The 17,905-nt window shown below is 32.1% G+C and overlaps 1 protein-coding gene across 1 annotated transcript; it reads right to left on the bottom strand.

Moving 5' to 3' along the window:
- Positions 1-1,554: 1,554 nt before the first annotated feature.
- On the bottom strand, positions 1,555-15,428 carry LOC133204001 (uncharacterized). Its single transcript, XM_061339789.1, has 10 exons — positions 15,390-15,428; positions 14,944-15,175; positions 14,524-14,647; positions 13,947-14,047; positions 13,613-13,648; positions 11,880-11,942; positions 6,562-6,637; positions 6,391-6,425; positions 5,667-5,714; positions 1,555-5,222 (listed from the first exon to the last, which is right to left on the bottom strand). The coding sequence occupies exons 1-10, from the start codon at positions 15,426-15,428 to the stop codon at positions 2,605-2,607; spliced, it is 3,372 nt and encodes a 1,123-aa protein (XP_061195773.1). The 3' UTR covers positions 1,555-2,604.
- Positions 15,429-17,905: the final 2,477 nt, after the last annotated feature.

Raw genomic sequence — 17,905 nt, 5'->3', positions numbered from 1 at the left:
ATTACTAAATGTTGACCTGTTCCGCGATCTGATTTTCGCATTTTTAAAATAAAAAAAAAAAGTAAAAAAAAATCATAAAACCTATATATATATCTATATCTATCTATCTATCTATCTATCTATCTATCTATCTATCTATCTATCTATCTATCTATCTATCTATATATATATATATATATATATATATATATATATATATATATATATATATATATATATATATATATATAAGAAAACAAAATAAACGAAAACAAAACAAAAAAAAGGATATTTTTACTTATAAGTCTCCAATTCTTTCAACAATTCGGAATGCATACGCCTTAAACCTGGTTTCCTAACCAAAAGTACATTTGCTTTGTTGGAACTACCTCTCGAGGATGATCCTTTGTACATGTATATTACATTTTACAGGGAGAATGAAGGCTTCTGTTTTTCTTTCTAACCAAGAGCAAATATTGAGCAAATATCAAGCTATTTCTGTCTAGGGTGAAGACTTTGAAAATGTAATTATAAATATTTTAAAGTAAGTGCAGATATGTCTTGCGCCTCTAACAGGTTTACTTGACATGAGAGTGATATATGAACAAATCTCTGAACTCGTTTTCGAATCCACTGGCAGCATATTCAATAGCCAGCCATGCAGCATAGAGATTATTAAACTTAGTGAACATCTTTCCGTTGTATTGTAACGTGTCGAGCTGAATGTTAATTGCTATAGGGGGTCGTACCTTGTCGATTCAAGTATTTGGGGGATGATTTCAATATAAAATTTTCCTTAATAAATGATTTGCAAATGATTGAAAACAAAGGCCTGCAAATTTATACAAAAATATGGCCTAACCTTATCTAGGTTAATAATTTCGACAACAATATGAAATAGAGAATCAAACAGTTACAGATGATTGTGTAAATTGTAGTGGGTAGACTTGTGTAAATTGTAGTGGGTAGACTATCACTTAAAGTGGCCAACCTCGGACTGACGCTTGTACTGCAGCCTTATTCAGGACACAGTCAGTACAAGCGACAGCCCTTCAACTGCTGTGCACACTGCTAGCCTTATTCAGGCAGACACACTGCACACAACAGCCTGGTCGCCAGACATGTCAACAAGACGAATTACAGGTGGCTAACCTCCGTTGCTGGTTAGCCTCTGAGTGGCTTGCCACTCCACAATACGACAACCTTTTTTATTATTCTCCTTGTAGACCTTACTTATTTCATAAGGTCAACCTCTTCTGTATATAAGCTAAACTCATTTCTTTATCGTCTCCATTACATTTATCATTGTATGTTTGTGGTGTATAATGCTGCATGTGTTACCCGTGTTTATTTCATAGACGTGTTTGGCAACATTGTTATTGTTAACAGAGCTATACTCTTAACAAAATTTGTACTATCTAGAATATAGAACACTTCATAAACTCATTTGTCATATCTCACTAACCCAGGTCCACCCCTGGAAGGTTCTTACAAAGTAGCCAAATTTGACAGGACATTAACCAAGAATTTTAATAACAAGAGTTTGCAAATAAACAAATATTTATTATGGTCACAAATACATTTTAACATCAGCACAAAATATTTACATTTATATATTTAAACAAAAACTGATGCACTAACGACCTATCTTTCTAATGGGCCTCAATAAAAAAAACATAGTGCCTACCTAACAGGTGTAAAAAAAAAATCCAGAACCCGTCCTACCCAATGATAAGTTCGAAGAAAAATGACCCACCCCTGCAAGAAAAATCTACAATGCCTAACCTAACCGGTTTACCAAAAATAGGAATAAGGAACTGGAAAATTAACAATAAAATAGATGTGTAAATGAACGAAACAATACGGCAACTTGAATGAGACAATGCATTACCAAGAAATTTGAATGATACAGAGACAGAGACCGAGATTCATGTAGTAAGTAAGTAACTAAATATTTTTTATAGTCGGACCATATACATTTAACAAAAACATGACCTTCAAAAAGTTTTACCAACTAGTAACATAGAAACACATTTAGCACAAATAAAATGTACATATACATATAAGTCAAAACATACTTAAATTTCGCATAGACAGAAGCACATAAAACACACCTTTCACACCTATAGAGATCCACCCCTATTATCAAACAGTGAGCTGCATGGTACGAACCTTTGAGAAGGTTTCAAACCAACTGATCTACAAGTGAAATGCTGGACTTTAAATACACCGCGATCTGAAGGTTTGTCTCTTTTATCCAATCAAAATCTACATTCTATGTATAACCCTGACAAGGACGTTTCCCAAATCCTACTGTAAAACTAGAAAGTTTCCGAATGGATAATAAACGATCTTAACCAATCCAAGTTATCGTTATTTTCTTACTCAGTAAAATCCAATCCTAATACAAACATAAGAATGGAAAAGGTGAAGATAATATAATTTTCATTGATCTTGTAAGAATACAAATTGTGAACAGTTCAGTTTTAAACACAGGCGCCTAAAACATAAAAGACGGGATATTTTTAAGTTAAAAGAAATTGTCTGAAAGTGCCCTTTCAATTGTCAATGTGACAAAAGTACATTAGAAACAAGGTATTATTCATGCTTCAAATTTAAGTTTTCCTAGCTACTGTTTAACCTTGTTTTTGCCAAGTAATGCACAGCTTTTGAAAGAACGTTCTTCATTTCCTCTGATATTTGAATCTTGTTTGAAAACTTCATAGTTATATCTATATGGTCACCAGTAGCATGAGTTTTTGAGAGTCGCTTTAACCCTTTTGTTATAGCATTGATCATAAGAGATTCTGTCGATTTTTGTTTATCATTTTTACAGGTATTTGACATTGATGCCATAATCGCTTCCAGGTCGCAGTAAGATTTTTCCATACAAAAGGTAATAGCAGATCTATCTCCATCATCGCTTTTGATGTGTGGGTCAGCGCCATATAGTAGCAAAATACAAACTCTAAGAAGCCGCTCCATTTCCACTAATTCATTTTCTCCTGTTAAGCACGAAACAACATTAAAAATGGGATTCCTCCCTTCGCTGTCTATTTTATTTACCTGCTCAGATGAATTTTGTACCTCTCCTACTCTTCTCCTTCCATTTTTAAAAGAAAAATGCGTCTTTTCGTTTTGTGTATTGTCTTCTGGCTCGGAAGAATCACCGTAATCAAGAAGGCTGCATATACTTAAAATTCTGCTGTTTCTAGTGTTTTTACAAGCTAAATTCAAAGGAGTTAACCCATCTGTGTTGTCTGTAGATAGATCTACGAGTAACTTTTTTTTGGTGCTTAAAAGGGTATTTATTACATTTGCGCAAGTCAAGTCATCAGTATCTGCATCGACACAGTAATGAAAGACGGAATTCTCTTTACGATCTTTACATTTAACATCACAGTCATTTTTGACTAATTCTTCGATAACATGCTTCCGACTGAGGGGCCAAGTTACGGCAAGCATCAGAGGAGTTTTCCGGTCTATGTTCTTGGCATTGATATCTATATTGTCTTCTTCTACATGTATCAATTGTTTGAGAATTTTGGTTGCAAAATCGTCTTCCACTGTCTTAGATTGAATCAGAATATGGAGAATAGTATTCTTTGTTTTATCTTTAAAGGACAAAACAATTTTTTTTACATAATCTTTACATTTGTTATCGGTAACAATTGATTCTGGGCTTTCACCTTTTGTGCATTCTCCAAATAAAAAGTAATAAATATGATCCACGGCATTGATTTTTTTATGTTCCATAATTGGAATTAGGGTTTTTAATAATTGTGTACATTCACTGCGTCCCAGCCAGAAAATAATCGGAAGTTGAGGTGATGCCACACTTTTTGTAGTGAAAAAATCAACAAGGTCTCTGTCATCAAGTGTGAAGATTGCGTCACAAAAAAACTGAATAAATTCTGGCCTTTTCAAAATATCACATTTGCAGATATGCGAACTCTTTCCACATTTAACCTCGGCAATAAACCTTTTGGCCAAATATCTAAAATGCTCATCTTTCATCCAAGTTAGCCCTTCTTTGTCATTTGTTTGTCCCTCTATAACATCCAGTGGAAGAAGAGCAATTGATTTATTTGGAAACGATCGAAAAATGTACGTTTCTACTGCATCAAAAACGCTCTGATGAATGAATTGATAGGAACTTTCTCCTGTTTTGCGTAATAAAGACCAAGTTAAATCCGCGGCTACATTAGGTAACTTTTTAAAGTTAAGGGGTTGGAAATGTTCACCAAGTCTACAAGACTTCTTTAGAAAATCGGCACAGTCTTTTTCGTTCTGGATGAGGTCTTGCTTATATTTTGATTTCTGATCTTTATTTCTATTATGTATTTCAAGAAGAAGTAAAAAAAGGAGCAATGTTTTTACTCTATTGGTTTTGTCATTCTTAACAACATCCTCAATTTGTGTCAAAACTAGCTGCGTCGGCCACGAAAAGAAATCTTCTCCTTTTCTTCGAAATGCCTCTTCAAATGCAAATAAATGAGCACACAAAGGAAAACCGATATGTGCTTTAGATTTTGCGACTCCTTCCCAGAAAAGATCTTTCAAATCGGGAGGTTCAATGCCCTTTTCTCTATGTGCAAATGTGAATTGTTTCATCAGAATTCTTTTTTTCTCATCATTTTCCAATTCATATTGTGACAGATTTACGATACAGTCCTCCCTAAATATTGCCCTTTTCTTCATTAATTCACAAGCCTCTTCAATTTTATCTGATCTAGCTGTAATGATGACTTTTATTCGTCTTCCTTTGTTTTGTTCTTTTATTTCACTTTCTTTGTTTTGTTCTTTTATTTCACCTTCTTTGATTTGTTCTTTTATTTCACCTTCTGTGGTTTGTCCATTTATTTCACCAGCTCTGTTGTCTTCCAATTTTGCTCTTTTTCTATCCATACTTCTAATAATGGTGTTCAGCTTATCAAGAGGTTTCATCCATTTTGCGAATTCATTTGATTTTCCGTAAAATATGTTATCTATGAAAATGATTGTGTTTTTTGCACATTCGACATAGTTCAGTTCAACGTAATTTTCCACTTTACGAATTACCCAGTCTTCCCTGAAAGGCATCATCAGGTGGATGGCTGTTTGCGTCTTTCCGAATCCTGGAGGTCCTGTTAGTATGACTACATTGTTTGTTAAGAGTACATTTTCGACTTTTTTGTATACTTTTGTCTCTTCATAAAAACTGTCTGCAGATATGGCATTCTCAAGAAATCTCTTTGTAGATTCTTAAAGGAAAAATAAATTAAAGCAAATAAAATAAATCAAATAAATTTAAGAGATTTTTATATAAATGTTCTTTTCATATCCCTTTTAAATAACAAAGTAAATGTAGATATATTGGGATGTATAAAGAAAATGACTGTATTTTAGTATCTTATGAAATGATTGAGAGAGAAGTAAGCACTAGACATCAAGCAAAAATTACTAGATATCAAGCAAAAAATGTTGCATATATCATTTCTCGTTAATTCTAAACTCACCATTTCTCATGATTTATAGATAAAAACATTTTTTTTCCTGAAAATGTTATAATTTTTACAGTGTATAAAGGTACAATAACATACTTCTTGATCTTGCATAATTTCTTTTTTTTTTAAATGTACATCCTAAATTGCAACAAGATTAAGTATAGATTTCTATAGACAGGACAAAATTATATTAAAAAATACCTTCATTGGAAGATACCAGCAACTCCGTAGCATTTTTATCCATAGACACTACAAATATAAAATTAAAGTAATTTCAGACTTACGTTTAAGCATTCTTTATTAGATAATACTCAATTTATATTCAAGCAAATTCATTTTACATAGATGTCCATTGTTTGTTGACATGAACGTTTTTATGAATTTAACTAATTTAAGGGGATCATTAGCTGTAGAACAGAAGTTCGCTGGTCTGAAAAAATCGGAGTGGACAACCAGAGAGCTACGGTGCCACTCAATGAAAAAAGATGTGCATATTTATAGAACACATAAAATGCTCTGTTTCGCAATTTATTCTTTGTATATGTGCGTATATCTCAAAATATTATCAGGCACGTGTTCCAAACATTTTTTACTTACTACTTCCGAACAATACCGCACATGTACATGTATATACAATTCATGCACGAAGCATGTTAGACCGAATTGTCTTGTCACCCAAAATGGCAGTGTAAACAGGTGAAATTTGGGATGGTCTCGATTTCAGATCCAGGAGGGCTATTAACAACCGTTTTGGCAATACTTTATTGTGGAAGTAGTAAATGAATGTTAGAAACACACGGTTAGTAAGATTTGGAGGAGTCAGCCTTAATACTAGTATACAGAGAAAAATAAACACTCTGAATAATGCACAGCCAGGGCGACTCGTAAATGATAATGATGTAAATGAAATTTAAACCATGTTTACCTTCCTCTTCATCTGTGAAGTCACTTTTCTCTTTCCTTCAAAAAAGAGGAAAAATGTTTTATATTCTGTTTTAAATTTTGACATTTATTACAGTTAAAACCCCGAAAACAATTTTCTTTCATTCACCCTGATATAAAACATTCAGGAGAAATTCTATGTAATTTGACTTACGGAACAAGTTGGTAATATTTGTTTTCAACATCATCTTCCTCCTCCTCCAACTCCCTCTCTTCATCAACAATTTCTTCTAGGATATTTATGATAAAAGAGATGTAATGGTTTTAGGTGTCAAGAAATTATGCTTAGCTAAGCTTGTATAGACGCACAACATTTTTTCCATGAAAATGTTTGCTTTCCATATCTTGAATTAATCTTTTTTGTTTTGTATTCACATGTAAACAAGCAATTTATAATAACATGTTCTGAAAGGATTTTTGTATGATTTTTTTAAGAGTAGTAATGTCGATTGAACAGTAATTAAGTAGTGCATTTACATAAATAATATTAAAATAATATGGATGATACAAATTGGCACTGCGACTTCCTTTGTGCAATGATTTTTTTTCCATTTAAAATTTCTTTATAACTGTTTTTCTATCATATCATAACATCTTAAAGATATAGAAAAAAATTTCTTCACAGTTACACAAAGTTTCTATATAAATTCTTAATAAATGGTACTGCTAGCTAATAAAAAATGAAAATCATGATTTTTTTTATAGTATTAAGAGGCAGTCCACCGAAAAACCAGGCAATGGGTGGCACATCGCATGTCATGGATTTTAATTATTTTTTGCATGTAGACTTATTAAAGCAAGTGTTTACACATGACAACATTAAAAAAAATTTAGTGCTCCTCTAGTCTTATTTTTGGTAAATGCTTAATTTTAAGTGCAAAAAGGTCAACATAAGGGTAAAAAAAATTATTACGTTTTTATTTTGTTTTATATGTTACAGATACTCAGAAGCTGGATGTGTCGATGAATATTATTTATAGCATAGACTCTTATCTTTTATTTTATTAATGAATAAGACTCCAATTTATACTTCTTTAGAAAAAATTATATGGTCCAAATTTGAGTTAAGCAAGTAACTTTTTGAATTCAGTATCCAATTTTCATTACGTTATAAAACCCAATACATTACAAGGACAGATTTTTTTTCTTATGTTATTATGAATACAAAGTACAAACTTTTGAATCACTCAATAAAATCAGTGGGAACAGGTATATTGAAAGAAATAAAAGGAGTTTAATTTACCTCTTTTTTTTTTAAATATAATTTTCCCAAATGAAACCGATCCCGACCGGAATTATATAAAGAAAAAAAATACTATAATTGTAATGTTAAATTTGGCTCTTTTGTTGTAATATGAGTAAAAACTTACTTGATTTATTTTTTTAACATGTTATATAGGTGGCAGGTGCCTTTAGTTTGAAAAATTTGTTAATTTTGCATTATTTTCGATCGGATCGGGATCGGTTTTTACTGTAAATTCAGAAACATTTCCTAAATTTGGCTCTTCATTTTAATTTATAAGAAAAATATGCTTGTCTTTTATTTCTTTTCAGTCAGTTATCTGTTTTTAAATGAGTGTAACCATAGATTCAAATTTATATATTTACATTTCCAAGTATTTTTCCTTAAGATTCTTTGCAAATTAAAAGATTGTTCATTTTCTCATGAACTACCATGAGATGATCATGAATATCTCTATTGTTACGTCATAATACCGTACTTGACGTCAAAACTATAGTGCAAACGGTTTTGCTTCAAAAATGACAGTTGAATGGTGTAACTTGTGGAAACTCATCAAAACAATAATGTAAATATAAGAAATGAATTTCATTTTTGAAAATTCATGAGGTACATGAACTAGGACGCTTCACGCCGGCATATTTATCATGAAGCGCTAACGTGCTTCATGAAATATGCCGGCGTGAAGCGTCGTAGTTCATGACCTCATGAATCTTCAAAAATGAAATTCATTTCTTAAATATTATTTAAATTACTAATGTCTTTTACGTACATGAAGATTACATGTAAAACATCTGATTGAATTCTTAATAGATACTCGGTATTAAAAAAAAAGTATTTGTACATGCATTATGCAACAAATGAGAGCAGACAGCTTTCTAGCTTTATTATTTATCTTATTTCCAAGTAAAATTTTTTTATTTCCTCAGGAATTAAAGAGTAAATTCTATCTATGGCGAAATTAAACTTGCCTAAATACAGGAAATATTTTTATGTGTACAGTCTCGACTTTATCCAAGTTTTTTCTTACCTTTCATCTGTAAAGCCTTTTCCTCTTTTACAAAATTTGATTTTATATAAATAAGAAAATAAGTTCTTTCATATATAGTATCATTATTCAAGAGCCAATAAATCGCAAGCAAAAAGCGGGGGGGGGGGGGGGGGGGGGGGGGGAGGGGGGTGTCATGACATTATTATTTTTAAAAATTGGTTTCATGAACGTGAAAACATTTTAGAATTGGCCAACATAGTCACATGTTTAAACTCCATATTAAATGTGAGTGTGTGATTGTTTCAATCGCCAAATTAAAAAAAATAAATAAGTAAAATTAAAAAAAAAACGATATGTTTCACTAAACCTTCCGTTTTAGAGCCAAATTATAGTGGGGAGTTCCGCAGTAGTTTAACTCAATTAATATGTTTTTATAACTTATTTTTCAGGTTTTTTTTTTCTCCATTTTTAATCGTACTTCGGATTGTTTATTTTGATTTGACTGCATAGATAAATATATTACAAATATCATGAAGTAAACATCTCAACTTCGTTGAATTAAGTGTTGCGTAAATCTAAAACATTCATCATTGATTCCCAATTCTATAAGAAATGTTCATGATAAACACTTCATTAATTATTTTTACGCATATCCTAGTAAATCAGTTAAAAAAAATTAGTTCTCAGACATGTATAAAATTACTTATCAAAACGTCATCTAGCTGAGACGCCGCCCGTGTATAAAATACATTTTGATATTAAAATATTATTTAACATTTAGAATAATGCACTCTGAAGAGTAATTAAACAGAAAAAGAGAAATAATTTTTTAAAAATCTTTTTACTCTTTTATGCAAAGAATTTACACAAACTTCTCTGGAAACTTGTAACTATTTCATTGTGACGCAATATTAGTCAGGTATATGACGTCACTGATACATCAATGGAAACGTGGATTCAACCTGAATAATAGAGCCAATTTTAATCTAAATATTACGTCTGGAGGCGAAAATGAATTATATTTTGAAAATAAAATATTTAGTTTTTGTTTAATTATTTTCTTTAGTGTATCGATTCTAAATATTTCACTAGGATTCCGATAAAAAGGTGTTGAGCAGATTTACCGATGCCACGGGAGATAACTCTTGCATCGCAAAATTTCATAAAAACGTCCTTATATTTTGCCAGAAAACTACTATCAAAAGTGTTTTTCCCACCGATTTTATTTTTTAAACAAAAAGTTGAAATATTTCTAGATTTAGTTAAGTGTGAATTATAGTCCTGTTAAAAATGTATTAGAAATTACAGTTCTTTGTTTCTAACCTACATTCAATGGTTTATATAGGGGCATTCAAAAACACAAAACACAAGGATATTTTACTAAATAAGCAATTATCAAACAAATCTTCAATTACATTATTCCTTTTGGGCTACATCGATATTGTTTTTAATAAAATATAAAATATTCCTCACATTCGATGTGCCGCCTATTAATACAATACTGCCTGGTTTTTCGGTGGACTGCCTCTTAAGATTTTATTAAAAGTAAAGTCTAACTTGTTTTAACAGCAGTCAAATTTTGAAGATATTCCCAATTGCTGTAGCCTGGGAGATACATCCCAGCAAACCATAGTTAAGAAATTGACCAATAATATTTGACTTATTCATGTTGTTTTCCAGATGAGGGATATTCTATGTATATATTAACAAATTAAAATGCATTTCGCAATAGCAGAATTTTTTAGAAGAGTTTAGCCCCACTTTTGTCGAGTACTCAAAGAAAATATGAGAATTTGACTATTTGGATATAGTAGAAAAAAAAAATCTTCCTTCATCCTCACGAAAATGAGGCGGGTCTTTGTCATTTCTGAAGCACCATAGGTAAAAACATTTAACAGGAAGTATGAATGCTAGTTTACACGTCATAACCATATGTATATAATTTTACTACGTTTTTACTCTGAATGCTCGTACATGTATATAAGAGAAATACCTGTTACGAAATTGCATTCTAATTTGGAAATTTAAACAAAGTATAAATATGATATGTACAGTGCTCCACCGTTATAATTCCCCCGTTATAATGCCACCCGCGCTTACCGCCAAAAAATTCAGTCCCGATTTTCTCCCTATATAATACCCCGTTTTAATATATGTCATTCACCGCCTAACGCCATCCGCCAACGTATTTCGAGTACAACTCCGTCTGTTTTCATTATTGCCGCCAACGTTATTACCGAATACTTTTTTTCAAAAATCGGATCGGTAGGTCCGTGCCGTAAGATAAAGTTAAATGAGAAACATATATTTACACCCCTCTAAAAATTATTCAACATGTTCAAATTATATGATCATTATTAATATCGTTAAGTTATATTTTTTTTTAATCTGTCTCTACAACCAGTTTAGTCTGATGTAATCAAATATGTAGAAAAATAAAACATGTTTGTAAGAATAATGGATGCATAAATAATCAGTCAAATTACGTTTTATGTACTTAATTAATAAGAAGTAAATTACACAATGAAGTATCAATTTCACAGGTGAAATGTGCAATGGAGCGTATATAATTCCTGTCGGTTCCATTAGTTAGCTGAAAAGTCACAAGATAATCAAGCCATGTTGTGTTTACAAGCCGTAATTGGGGTTTCAACGTTTCCTAGGTGTGAAAAAAGAATACTATGAGTACATAGCTATATTTTGTTCCATTTTAACAAGTGTTGAATAAGGAGGTGTGTTATATTACGAAGCCCGACATGGAGCTGAATTTGAGTTTAAAATTGTGAATTGATTGTGATGCGCTATTTGGAATCTAAGGACTTTGCATCAGAAAATAACAAAGACGTTTTATTATTAAAGAATAAAATAACACCCAAAAAAAAAAATCAATAGTAGATAAATGTTTTAAAAATTAAAGGTACCAACATTATAATGAAGATTTAGTAGCAATAAGTGCCAATTTCTTCAGTTTTCAAGTGCCTAATTACAGTCCCCCGTTTTAATGCCACCCCCGTTATAACGCCAAATCTGCATAGGTACAAATGTTGGTGGTAAAACGAGGGAGCACTGTATATCCTTTACGTGGAAAATTGTTGGGCCAAACGTTTTTGCCAATTTCATGACTATGCTTTGCAGCAGTGTAACTCATACCACAACAGAAAGAAACATTTACAAAATTTGACCAATATTAATACCAACATAGTTTCTATAAATGGCTTATAGTGAAACTTTAACACCAAACCTTTGCGATATATTTTTCGCTTTGCTTCTTCTGCGTCATCATTAAACAATTTGAGCATTGCATCTACAATAAAAAGTAAATGAAATGATATTAAACAATCCATGGTCCCAAACATTAAGTCACATGTAGCAAATTCGTAGCAATGCAGAATCTGAAGCCATCTTTGTGACATACTTTTATTTTTTCTGCTTAAAACTAAAGAGACAGACAAAAAAAATTAATTTCTGTAAATAATACGGACAATGAAAATATTGTACTAAATGATTCAGATTCAAGACAAACTCTTGGTCACCTCTTGGATAAATGACTCATATGGCCCCAAGCGATAACAAGAGACCCATGGGCCACATAGCTCACTTGAGCACATTGGCTAGGCAAAGACACAAATCAGTTCAGTATTGAAAAGATTACCGGGGGGGGAGGGGGGCTTGAATTTTAAGCTACCTGATGATGCTTTAATGTCAATATAATAAATGGCTTTGTTGTACTTGAGAAGATTTTAAAAGAATTTCCCCATATATTCCTTTGTAAAAATTTGATCCCCCATTGCGGCTCCTCCCTATTCCAGGGGTCATCATTTGAACAAAATTGAATCTACACTACCTGAGGATGCTTCCATATCAAAATGACTAAACATGATTTTCTGTTCCTGAGAAGATATTTTCCTATATGTTCCTATATAAAATTTTCGATCCCCCATTGTGTCCCGACCCTATCCCCGGAGGTCATGATTTGAACAAACTTCAATCTACACTACCTTAGGAAGCTTCCATATCAAAATAACTAATCATGGCTTTGCTGTTCCTGAGAAGAAGATATTTTCCTATATATTTCTATTTAAGACTTTGATCCTCCATTGTGGCCCCACCCTACCCCCAGGGGTCATGATTTGAACAAAAAAGAATCTACACTACCTGAAAATGCTTCAACATCAATATGACCAATCAGGGCTTTACTGTTCTGAAAAGAAGATTTTTAAAATTTTTCCTATATATTTCTATATAACACTTTGATCGTCCATTGTGGCCCCACCCTACCCCGGGGGTCATGATTTGAACAAACTTGAATCTACACTATCTGAGGATGCTTCCATATAAATATGACTCATTATGGCTGTGCTGTTCTTGAGAAAAAGATTTTTATAGATTTTTCCTATATATTTCTATATAACACTTTGATCGTCCATTGTGTCCCCGCCCTACCCCCGGGGGTCATGATTTGAACAAACTTGAATCTACACTATCTGAGGATGCTTCCATATAAATATGACTCATCACGGCTTTGCTGTTCTTAAGAAGAAGATTTTAAAAGATTTTTCCTATATATTTCTATGTAAAACTTTGATCGTCCATTGTGGCCTCGCCCTACCCCCGGGGGTCATGATTTGAACAGATTTGAATCTACACTACCTGGGAATATTTCCACATGAGTTTCATCTTTCCTGGCCCTGTGGTTCTTGAGAAGAAGATTTTAAAAAGAAATGCTATAAATTTTTCAGTTATTCTTAATTATCTCCCCTTGAAAGAGGGCGTGGCCCTTCATTTGAACAAACTTGAATCCCTTTCACACAAGGATGCTTTGTGGCAAGTTTGGTTGAAATTGAGAAGACGGACAGACGGACTATAGACAAAATGTGATTAGAAATGCTCACTTGAGCTTTCAGCTCAGGTGAGCTAAAAAGGTTATGCATAGGATAACAATCAAAGCAACATGAACTTACAATATCGGCTTACCTGTATCATCTAAAGGGTTCTTTGATATTTGGTGGACTGTAAAATATTTGAAAAGTGTATTTGGGAATATCAAAGACATTATATGAAGTCATGCAATAAAAAAACCCTCTCATATTTTATTACTATTTTAGTTAGTTTATTTCTTATTAGGCTTACTTATTTATTTATCTTTTTTGAGGGGGGGGGGGGTTAGCACACAGTAAATAGAGTAAAAATACATTGCTCTAGAAAAGAACCATGTAGTAAATATCATATGAAGTAAGATTAATAATTTTATTGACATCTTTCATAATTTTCTAATATTTTTCTGAGAGATTTCTTCTGGATTACTTACATATGAATCTTTTGCGTAATTTGTAGACAGCAAGAGAAACACCGATGAAAAGAGTTATAAATAAGAAAACTCCCAGCGTAATTACTGCAACGTAAATGGTCCTGGAATAGGTACAATATGCATTTACTAAAAATTAAAATTTGCAGGCGCATTGTAAACACTCTACTATGTTTGAAAAGTGTATGTGTATGTGTGTATATGAGAGATAGGGTGTATTTGTGTGTGAGGGTGAGTTTATCTGTGTGGAGCGTGAGAGGTTTGGTGTGTGTTTGGGAGAGTGTAAGTGTGAATAGAACGCATTTTCATTTACATATACAAAATGGTAATTTGTACAAAATAACTATTTTAATGCACATTGATACACTATAGAAACAATCATGGTCAGCAAAGACAATATTAAAATATTTAGTAAATGGGTGGTTTAAAAATCTTTTTATTTATAAATTATTCTCATGCATCTTTATATAGAATTTGTTCCTGGTGATTTTAGAACAAATATTTCTATAAGACTAAGCAGACTAAGTGTAACTATTCAGTTGAGTAGTATGCTTCAAACTTGACCATTTACAATACAAACCTCGTTTCCGGTTTGTTCTGTACAAAAGTTGTTGTTGAAAAGTCTTTCACTGTACTGTATTCAGCTGACTGAGTGGAATTTTCAATTGTATCATAATTTTTCTTCAGTTTGTAGCAGGCTGGGTCTTGAAATGACAAATATATTATTCATTTTGTTAGCTTTTTCAAACAGAACATTTATTTGGTTAAAGTAACCTACATTTATATATATCTGTAGATACATATCTTGTAGGACATGCGGGCTTTAGCTTTGTACAGTCAATATTGTGGTTTTCCGTCACTCTTATTTGCAGGGTGTTGAAATCGGCACAAAAACCTATTAAAAAAGCATTAATTAACCACGCAATTGTACTTACAATTTCAATTTCATTCATCACATGCTTTGAACATATCTAATGATTATGCTGATTAGAGGTGTTACCTGTGACAAATCGGCTTGGTGCGCACACCTCTAAAGTTGCATTCAGATAGTTGTTCACAAGACAATGATATTTAAATCTAGAGGGATCATCACATTTCTGAATATCTGCTAAACTTTCGCAGTTCTTTCTTAATTCGGCTTTTCTCCATGATACTTCATCACTTGGACATGAAGTTACGTAGCGAATTGTTGGAACCGAAGCTGTACATGTTGTCTTTACGAGGTTAATATTCTATGAATAAGAATAAATATATATATACATTATTTCTGGAAAGGATACAGATCAGAAATACATTACTTTAGTTAGAGAAAATAAATAATTATGTCTTCTTAAAAGACTTTGTGGACCAGAAAATGTGAAATAAAATGAAAATAACAAAAATCAAATCAAATCAAATTAAATCAAATTTGCAGAATTGATGTTTTAAGTAATTTTATTTACTTACTGCTGTTACTAAGACAAAGCCAAGCACAATAAATTGCATCTTCACTTCAGCTGAAAATTGATCTTTCCATTACAGTACACAGTGCTTTGCACATAAATTTTGTGAACTAAGTTACGTTTAACCGTATGATATTATAATATATCTTCGCTAGCCAAGGGTTTCTGATACGCTACTCTCCTCATAAACCCTTGGCATACTGTGCTGACAAAAGACGGGATTGTTTTCGTCACGTGATCAAGATTCTTACCAGGTACGCACAGATTGCGTCATCGACAGAAATAAAACGCGTATTTAAAAAAAATATTGTTAACAAGAAGGTATTGAGTTATGTTAATTTGTTATTTAAACATGTTAAAATGCAAATCTACATCTTCAGTATTGATTCTTAATCACATATTTTGCAGGTAGCTTAAGATATCTTACGGATCGTTGTTTACTTGCGTTTTTCATCCCCGATATTAAAGAGTCAAGATATATCCCGAACGCAAATATCGTCATTTACAAAAAACAATTGCTGATTGGTCGAACGATGTCGATCAACTCCAATCACAACTTGAGAAAAAAATCCCAACTTTTTTTAACACCGTATGACAAGGGTTTATGAGGAGAGTAGCGTATCAGAAACCCTTGGCTAGCGAAGATGAAATTGACACTGAGACCTTGTGTTTTGGAAAAATCAAATAACATTATATTATTTTTATAACAAAATGACTTATCCCGCTCATCCTGCATATTTTGATCTTTCCTTAAATAGATTTCTGCCTATTCTATTTATATGTTTTCGTGGATTTAAAAAAAAAACAACAACAGAAAAGGGAAACTAACAAATACATCTGTTTAGTAGAAAAATATATCTACAGGTATATGAATCCGATAAAAAAATCTGAACACTGTCCCTGCATATACATATAGAATGTGATAATAACAAGTCAGCCTATTCACAACGGTATAAATATATTTATTTTCCATTGTTTGATCATACAAGGTCAGATGCATCTATCCGTGAAACGTGCATCAAGCATATATTTTTGCATATTTTTGTTATCATTTGAAATGCATCACAAATACATGTACATTTGTTAAATTTCCTCACATAATGATATATTTATGAATAAAACGGACATAGCTCAAAGGCGCTTGACTGGGTCTTCGATTGTGCTACAGAAGTCCTAAGTTGCAAACTATGGTGTAATGCAACGTTGATCTTAAATTTTCTTTCAGTTCTGCAAATTACATTTTGTGACGTTACTAAACTGAAAATAAGAAATCTTTTTTCATGTTGTAAGATGTTGCAATTTAATGACAGGAATAAAACATGTGAAAAAGAAACTGAAGAACATTGTCCTACCTGAGACTCCTTATGCGTTTTAAGTTAACGATTACCGTCGGCGGGATTTTACCTGAGCTGCGTCATTAAACTATTTCGGTCCATGTGTACTGCAAAGAAAACGGTTAGCTTAATTCGACTACTTTTGTGGTATTTAATGTGCAGAAGAATACAATTTATCGATCTTGTGAATTTGTAAAGTATTTGCATTTTCCGGAAATATGAGATGTTACACTTGTTTTAACCAACATTATGAAAAAGAAAATAAAGGAAATCTCAAAACATTGACAGTAATTACCTTAAAAAGGTAAAGGATGATTAAATTGCTGTGACTAAGATATTTTCCCGGGTATGTTTCTAGTCTATGAAACATAGTACATTTTGTAATTTTATTGTCAAAACTGCCTCTTCCCATTCAGTACTATATAAGATAGCCCCTCCATTTTAATGAAAAAAAGTCATTCTTTATTCCTAATCAATGTGAAATTTATCAAAATTTATTAATTTCATAATTTACATTGTTATGTTGTACTACATGTATGGTTCCCTTTACTTGAAAGGATATCATAATTAATAGTAGTTTGATAAGACAATTATTGCATATCAAACTACTACAAATACATATAGGTATATTAGTGAAATATTTAGTCGAGTACCTGAGCAACAGGATAGAGTTAACTTGAGGTTTCCAAATTTTTCGACTATTCAAGCTACTTATCTGGATATATTGTTAAGTAAAATGTGACACCTCTCGTAAATATATTTTTATGGTAAGGTTCTCAATAATCGTAATGGTACATACACGGGTAAATTATATGACATGTACAGTAGCTTCAATATTGGAAAGTTTTATGTTTAGACAGCATTATTCATTGAGAGCTCCTTGCTCTGTAAACTTGAATACAAAGACGATAGAGTGAAAATTATCCTCTCAAGAATTCTATAAGAGAAGTATCTTGAAATAAAACCAATCAGTGAAAAAATTCTCTTCATATGATTTCTTCGGATATTATCATTTTTTTCCTCTTATCCATTATTAATAAGCCATTTATTCGGTAAAAGTAGGACTGCCTCTAACTTTTTCCATAAAATTTTCATGGGCGGGTCTTAATTAGTACAATAGAGAGATACAGTGTATGCATGTCCGAGGAATCTACTTATATGGATATTGTTATCATTTCTCCCAGGG

This window comes from Saccostrea echinata, unplaced genomic scaffold, assembly GCF_033153115.1.
Source record: "Saccostrea echinata isolate AGI-Se365-2 ecotype Australia unplaced genomic scaffold, CSIRO_AGI_Sech_v1 ptg000052l, whole genome shotgun sequence".
NCBI classification, from domain to species: domain Eukaryota; kingdom Metazoa; phylum Mollusca; class Bivalvia; order Ostreida; family Ostreidae; genus Saccostrea; species Saccostrea echinata.
Note: the sequence above shows the minus strand (reverse complement) of the source record. Positions and strands in the feature narration are given on the sequence as shown.

Bases quoted from the DNA above. Each gene is read 5' to 3' on its own strand.
- LOC133204001 (XM_061339789.1), bottom strand. From the start codon at position 15,428: ATGCAATTTATTGTGCTTGGCTTTGTCTTAGTAACAGCA. The intron at 14,048-14,523 runs GTTTGTATTGTA...TACCTATTCCAG, and splicing joins CAGAACAAACCGGAAACGAG to GACCATTTACGTTGCAGTAA. The intron at 6,638-11,879 runs GTTTGGTGTTAA...TAAATATCCTAG, and splicing joins GCGAAAAATATATCGCAAAG to AAGAAATTGTTGATGAAGAG.